At 42.0% G+C, this 7,919-nt stretch overlaps 1 protein-coding gene across 2 annotated transcripts in view; it reads left to right on the forward strand.

Annotated features, from left to right (window-relative positions):
- The window catches only part of Klhl8 (kelch like family member 8), a 67,577-nt gene that overhangs the window by 52,993 nt on the left and 6,665 nt on the right, over positions 1-7,919 (forward strand). For both annotated transcript variants that reach the window (XM_004629166.2, XM_023713064.1), the window contains 2 exons: positions 7,220-7,388; positions 7,564-7,723. In XM_004629166.2, the coding sequence (XP_004629223.1) occupies positions 7,220-7,388; positions 7,564-7,723 (329 nt within the window). The remainder of the gene's footprint in view (positions 1-7,219; positions 7,389-7,563; positions 7,724-7,919) is intronic.

Below are 7,919 nucleotides of genomic sequence, written 5' to 3' on the forward strand. Positions count from 1 at the left end.
ATTTATTTATTTATTTATTTATTTTGCAGAACCAGGGGTTGAACTCAGGCCCTTGAGCTTGCCAGGGAAGCGCTTACTCCACTGAGCTATCTCCCTGGCCCCTACATTGTATATTGTTGTCTTTGTAGTAATTCACAGTGTAAGATGCAAACATCATCTCTTTTCTAACCGATATTAGTACAAATCTTTCTAATCATTGAACTTAGAGAAAGTAGCTGTATATCTATCCTATTTTGTATATACATATATATTTTTTTTCACTATAAAATGGTCTTTCAGGGGCCAGGGAGAATGGCTCAGTGGAATAAACACGTCCCTGGCAAGCACAATTGCCTGAGTTCAATTCCCGGTACCAAAAAACAAACAAACAAACAAACAAACAAAAACAAAACAAGCAAAAAGATTTAACCCCATTGCATTAAAGAAAAAAAAAAAAGGTCTTTCATTTATATCCCCCTTTTTTGTTTTGTTTTGTCAGAGATGGGTGTTCCTTTACTGTTAGAGAAGCTGTATTTGGAGAAGTCTTTAAAGGACCTTTTCATACTTGACGCCAGTTCAAATATTTTATGCCCTTGAATTCAGCAAAATATCCCAATATAGTCCAGTGGTCCATAATAGTTGTAGGTTATCCGCAGAACTGGCAGTTGTCAAAGGTTATTGACTTGAGCGTTTTACAGCTCAGCATATTAATATGGCATTACTTTTTTAAAAATTTATTCATGTGTGTGTGTGTGTGTGTGTGTGTGTGTATGTGGCCAGCTCAGCCCACCAGGGGGCTGGAACCGTGGTCCCTGTGCTTTGCTAAGCTTGTTCTAAGTAGGTGCTTTAGAACACTGAGCCATCTCACCAGTCCCAGTATGGCATTACTTTTTATATCTCATGGTTATACTTTTCTGCTGGATGGTTAAGACCAAATTAAAGCAAGACCTATATAACTAAAAATGTAACTTTTGTATCTGAAAAGGTCCGTTTCCCTAATTTCTTTCTCTGAGTTTGTCCTACTTGTGTACAGGAAGGCTATTGGTATTTGAGTATTGATTTTGTATTCAGCAAAGCTACTGAATTTGGTTATTACATTTAGAAATCTATGTAGAATGTCATGTCATCCATAATGATAATTTAACTTCCTCTTTCTCATCCTTATTGCTTTCCTTTCTCTTGTCTGATTGCTGTAGCTAGTATTTCCAGAACTATACAGAATAAGAGTAGTGACAGTAGACATCCCTGATTTCCTGATTTTAGAGTGCAAGCTTCCTGTTTTTGTGTTTAGCATGATGTTGGATGGTGTTTTGTCATAGATGGCTTTTGTCAGATTGAGATAAATACCATCTGTTACAATTTTCTGTAGGGTTTTTGTCATGAATGGGTGTTGAACTTTGCCAGATGCTTTTTCTGCATCTATTGAGATGATCATATGGTTTTTGTCCTTGGTTCTGTTAATACACTGTATTACATTTTTGGTTTGCAGATGTTGAACCATTCCTGCATCTCTGGGATGCAACCTACCTGGCCATGATATTTAGTCTTCGTGATGATTTGCTGCATTCTGTGTGCCAGTATCTTATTGAGGCTTTTTGCATCTGTAGTCATTAGGCAGAAGGGCCTTTAGTTCTGTTTGTTGATTAGATCCTTCTCTAGTTTTGTTATCAGAGTAATGGCTTGCTTCCAGGAATGAAAATTGTAGCATGTTGTACAGGCATTATCATTTCATTGTAGAAACTGTCTTAATTTTTTCCATGACCCACTGACTGTTCAGGACAGTGCTATTAAATTTCCATGAGTTTAAGTTTTTGTGGTTTCTTTTGCCATTGATTCCCAGTTTTATTGCACTATGGTCTTATAATATGCATGAGATAATTTCAATTTCTTGGAATTTATTTAATCATGTCCTAACTCCTGGTTCTTTGGTTCTGGTCTGTAGTATTTTTTATGACCCTTGGGTAGTCTCAGTTGTGGTATATCAGGAAGAACACTGATTCAAATCGTTGTTTAGCCTTGGCTAAAATGGTGCAGTCAGTAATAACAGTAGCATCAAACAAGGCCTATAAAATGACAAACTGAGGTGACTTAATTTGCCACCTTTAACAGTATGAAATATTTATTTGTGGTTATATGACAAAATCTAGAATGAACCAGAAAATTGTATGCAGTAAATAAGCCCTTGATATGGCAATTTTACCATTGAGAAAAAAATTAAAGGGGTTAGGGGAAAAACTAGAGAACTAGAAGAGGAAGAGATTAGAAGCAAGGCTAAAAGGCAAAAGAGGATCACATGAACTTAGGGAAGCTGGTGAAAAGGCAAGAGGGAAAGGTGGAAGGAAGAAATAAAAATAAGAACAGCAACAAGAAAACCAGGAATCATGTTCACCCTAGATCAAAAAAAAACAAACCAAGGGGGGGAAAAACCCCCAAAAAAGGTCTACTTCAAGGCATGTCTTTGCTGTCACTGGTAGAGGGAGCAGACAGAGTCCAGATCCAAATTAATTAATCCCAGCAAACCTATAGTAGTTTTACATTGGGGCAGTGGCTAATCCCGGTGAGCTGTGCCTCCAGTTCTACTAATTGAGGCTGGTTTCTGGCTGTGAGGCTGGAAGCAGATTTGCTTGCAGCAATCTTGTGTGCTTCCTCCTGGTTTGAAGTTGGCTCCTTGGCCCAGCCACTGGGATCCACTAGATGGAGCTGGGCTGTGGCTGCTTTGAGCGCTGAGCTCAGCTGGCCCCTGTCCAAGATGGTTGCTGGCCGGTTGCCTTCTCCTGGAGAACACCTGAATCCAAGTAATTCACCAGCCACATCAGTGCATTGTGTCCACCGCTCTGTTCGCTGGTGTGTTTGTTTCTCCGTGGAGGCCTCTGACGCTGCCAGCAGTCACCATTGATCTGCAGGTTCAGGCTGCCCCTCCTGCACAGTGAGAAGGCACTGCTGACCGCCTCCACCTTGGTTGGAGTCTCCCAGTGGGCGTCAAGCCTCACTTCAGATCCTTCCTAGGTCCCAGGACCATTTCCCGCCTTTCTTCCTCATGTTGCTATATTGCAGTGTCTAGATACAAGAATCTCAGAAGTCTCTTTTTCTGCTGTTCACCACTCCACAATCGTCTCAGAGGTCTCACCAAATTGTGTTTTTATTAAGCATTTCAACATAATTTGCACATGTAAGTACCTGGTTCCTTCTTTCATCCCCTTTTCATTTTTCCACTAAAATAAACCCTAATTTTTGTTCAAGCTATATTTTTAATGAAAATCATCATAACTGAGCATGTTTATGTGTTAATTTGTTTATCTAACAATAAAATTTAAATGTCTACTGCAATACATACCAAGTAATAAAGATACCATTTCTCTTTCTGCTACCAGCCATAAAGTAGCCAAAGTCTCTGCCCCTCAAAGCTTACATTCAAGAAGGGAAAATATAAAGGCACATATATGTGACATAAATGAAACACTATATTAGCTCAGGGCAAACTTCATAAATGGGAAGGAGCTTAATGAAGTTTCATTTAACTTTCAATCTGCAAAAATTGAAGAATTCCACCCCAGTAGGTGGTTAAAGTTGAGGTAAAGGTGGTGGATGGGAAGAGATGGTGGCCTCCAGTCCTGAAGGAGAAAGAGCAGAGAGCTTGGGAAAGCCAGTCTACTATGACCTGAGACTCAGGAGAATCTCAGGAAGTGGAGCTCAAAGAGCAGGCCAAGGGTGGCAGCCTTCCAAAGAGCTATCCTTTTTTCTGGTGGGTTTTTGCAAGGGTTATGCATATGAATATATGTGTTTATTTTAATTATAAGGGGAATAGGATCAGAGTTATGTGATCAGAGGTCCTCTACATACCAAATGGAGGAGGTATCAGAGCACGACAAAGAAGCCTGGCCAACAGACCAAAAGCCATTGTTTAATCAAGTTATGGAGGTTCGGTCTAAAGTGGTAGAAATTGACATAGAAGAAAAACGGTGATTCTTCAGAGGTGTACAACCAATTTAGGAGGAATAAGGAGAGGCAGAGATGGCTCTTTCTGGCTAAAGTAACCAGATGTTGGTGGTACTGTGCAGTGAATCAGGAGGTGGGCACTCTTAGTTGTCTATCACTATCTAATAAACTACTACAAAGTTAGTGGCTGAAAGCACCCTGAATAGCTTGCAGCCCAGAAGTCCTGTGGGCTTCTGGGGAGTCTCCTGCTTCAGTTCTTGCAAAGCCAGAAACAAGGTGTTGGTGGTGCTAGCCCCTTGCTTGGAACTTCTTGGGACAAAGCCACTTCCAGGTGATTCACTTGGAATTGGGACCTTCATGGTGCAGGGCTGAGTTTCATTTTTGTGAGCCATTTTGTTGGCTAGGGGGAAGGCACTGTCAGGTCCTTTCCACACTTGCTCTCCATCTTTAGATAAGCATCAGCATGCCAGATCTACTTGTGTTTTGTGTTCCTAACTACAGGCTGACAGAAGCTCTCTGCTTGTAAAGTGCTTGTAGAGAATTGGATTAGGCCCACCAGGTAATCTCCCTTCTGCCATTTGGTGTAGCATGGTTATGAGGTCACACTAGCAGATGGTCATGCAGGGAGTATTTTAAAATTCAGCCAGTGGCAGCAGGTTTCACCTCACATTAAAGCAAGACAGATTTGAAGTAGAGTGTAGGTATATGTGTGAAAATGTATGTTGGAGTTGTTATAGAGCTGCAGAAGGAATGAGATTACTTAGGGAGAAGAGCATATGGAGTACTCAGAGGGCTTCAGCCGGAGTCTGAGGGAGCCTTGTAAGTGAATACTGGATGGTGGAAGGCACTGGGAGAGGGAAGGAACACCCCAGCTAGGAAGGCAAGACGAAAACTAGATGTGGGCTCTTATGAAAACCAAAGGAGAATGTCCTTGTGTTTTTAAATTTATTTATTTATTTATTTGGTACAGGGTCTCACTATACAACTCAGCCTCGTAGTGATTCTGCTGTCTTAGCCTCCCTAGCACTGGGATTATAGGTATGTCCCAGCCTACCTGGTTTCTGGGCCGGCATGCACATGGCATGTGGTACAGGGGATCAAACTTGGGTGCTTATGCTTGCCAGGCAGGTGAGCTATCTCGCAGCCCCAAGAATGTTCTTGGTTTTGATTGGTTGTTTTTTGTGGTACTGGGGTTTGGGTCCAGGCCCTCGTACAAGCTAGGCAAAGACTACCACTGCCCATATCTTGAACCTGAGGAGAGTTTTGAAGAATCAAAAGTAGCCAATGATAGTACCTACTGTTGTGTTTGGGGAGCGAGAGACCTAGTTGGCACCCTTACTCTGTTTCTGGCCCCATTCAGTACTCTTCAGCTCTAGAGAAGAGCACGCATATTCATACAGACCTAGGTGTTTTATAGCCACAGTATTGTCTAAGTCGTAGCTTTCCATTCCCAAGGAAAGAAGATAAGGACAGTAAAAATGAGCAGTGACATCATCCTTAGTAATTCCTTCTTAGGGTACTGTGGTGAGCACAGCTAGGGTCTCTATAGAGTTGCTCCTTACTCCAGGACAGACTAGACATACCAATTCTGAAAATCTGAAATTGAGTACGCTCTGACACCTGAAACTCACACCAGGCATAGCGGTACGTGCCTATAACCCCAGCATGGGAGGCTGAGGCAAGAAGATTGCCATGAGTTTGAGGCCAGCCAGGGATACAAAGTGAGTCCAAGGCCAATTTGAATTGCATAGTGAAACCCTATCTCAAAAAGCACCCCCCCCCCCCGAAAAAAAAATCTGACACTTCTGAGCAGTGCTCAAAAACTTCAGGTTTTGGATGAATTTTTTATTAGGGATGCTCAACCAGTGAATTCTATGCAGATATTCTAAAGCCCAGAAACATCCAGAATCTAATATTGCTGCCAGGGTGGAGCAGTATTGGATATTAAACCTAGGGCCTTTGCACTGAGCTGCATCCCAGCCCTTTTATTTTGAGACAATCTCATTAAGTTACCTCTGCTGGACTGGAATCTGTCTTTTAGCCTCAGCTTCCTAGAGTGCTGGGGTTACAGGCATACACCACTGTGCTCCATACTCATGCTAAATGTGAACTAGACATCATTCTAAGTGCTTTACCTTTATTAACCTATTAACAGCAGCTGTATTTCAGAAAAAGTAGCAGAGTAGTTGAGGTTGAAGTGCACTATTTTGTATCCAAGTTAGAGACTAGTTTTAGAATAGTTCAATTTTGTGTTGCTACAGTGTATTCTGTAAAAAACTGATAATTTTTTTCTGATCGTAATTATAATGAACTAGATTTAGATAAAGGCTAAATGTCTTTTTCCAAAGGAAAAAAAAATTAATGTTTTTCAAAAATAAAGATGGGGGCTGGTGAGATGGCTCAGTGGTCTAAAGCACCTACTTAGAACAAGCTCAGCAAAGCGCAGGGACTGCGGTTCAATCCCCCAGCACCACATGCCAGCCAGCCCTGCCCCCTGGTGGGCTGAGCTGGCCACACACACACACACACACACACATAAATAAATAAAATAAAAAAAATAAATAAAGATGGAGGGCCAGCCAAATAGCTCAGCGGATTAAAGCACTTGCAAGCAGGCTCAGGGGCCGAGGGTTCGATCCCCAGGCCTGCCATGCTGGCCCTGCCCCTGAGGCATGCTGAGATGGCAATTGAGACTGGGCGTGGTTGTGTGCACCTGTAATCCCAGCTCTTGGGAGGCTATTAAAAAAAACAGAATCACTACAAGTCTGATCTAGTAGTGAGAGACCCTGAACACCCTGTAGACCCTTCCCAAATAAATAAATAAATAAATAAATAAATATAAAGCTGGGTGGTGGGATGCTTGTTGCATAAAAGTGAATGAATGTTTGTGTGGTGGAATAACGAGACCTGTAACACAAAGCACCCTGCTGATCCATATAGATTCAGAAATAAGATTTCACTTTTGGCCTCACAGCAAACCCACTTTCTGACAACGCTTTAACCTTGAAGTTTGCAACTTTTTTTTTGGACTTCTTCATATTATTTTGTTGAGTTTTTACTTCATTATTTGATCTCAGTTTACTGTAGCCATTGTAGACTATGCACTGTTCACCTTTAAGGAATTCTGTTTGTGTCCCACAGTTGGGCATCCCTCGAGTCTATGTTCAGACGCCCTGGAGAGTTGAAGAATAATGCGAGCAGATCACTCTCTGGTTAATGTGATGATGACTTGTGTTTGCATAGTGTTCTTTGCTACTTCTGCAAATAAACCCCGATATTAAAATTTGTTTTGTTGCTTTTGCAGGCGAGGAATTGCCTTGGCCTCCTTGGGAGGCCCAATATATGCCATCGGAGGGCTGGACGACAACACTTGCTTCAATGACGTGGAGAGATACGATATCGAATCCAACCAGTGGAGTGTGGTGGCCCCGATGAACACTCCCCGCGGAGGCGTCGGCTCCGTGGCGCTCATGGTGAGTGGTGAGCAGCCTTCCCATGTCTGTTGAGGTGCTGCTCATCTCCCTAGATGCGTCTGCCTGCATGCTGCGTTATTCCTGAGACACTGCTGCTCTGCTGGCCAGGCGGACCAGCAGCACCATGTGTGCAGCAATTCAAATTCTAACGTTACACATTTTTTTCTTCATTCAGAGCCATGTTTATGCAGTAGGTGGCAATGATGGAGTGGCTTCTTTGTCCAGTGTGGAGAGGTATGATCCACATCTGGACAAGTGGATAGAAGTGAAAGAAATGGGTCAACGACGAGCAGGCAATGGAGTCAGTGAGCTTCACGGCTGCTTATATGTTGTTGGTGAGTGGATGATGCTTAGTTTAATATGTCGGATACAATACTAACAAGTATAAAACAGCACACCACCAAAGATTATATAGTAATTATTACATTTAACCTTCAGTGGAATAAGTCCTAAGGTACTTTTTTTTTTTGTCAGTACGTGGGAGTGAGCCAAGGCAGCATCACCAAAACTTTTTTTTTTTTTTTTTTTTTT

This window comes from Octodon degus, unplaced genomic scaffold, assembly GCF_000260255.1.
Source record: "Octodon degus isolate 3935 unplaced genomic scaffold, OctDeg1.0 scaffold00028, whole genome shotgun sequence".
Taxonomy (NCBI): Eukaryota; Metazoa; Chordata; class Mammalia; order Rodentia; family Octodontidae; genus Octodon; species Octodon degus.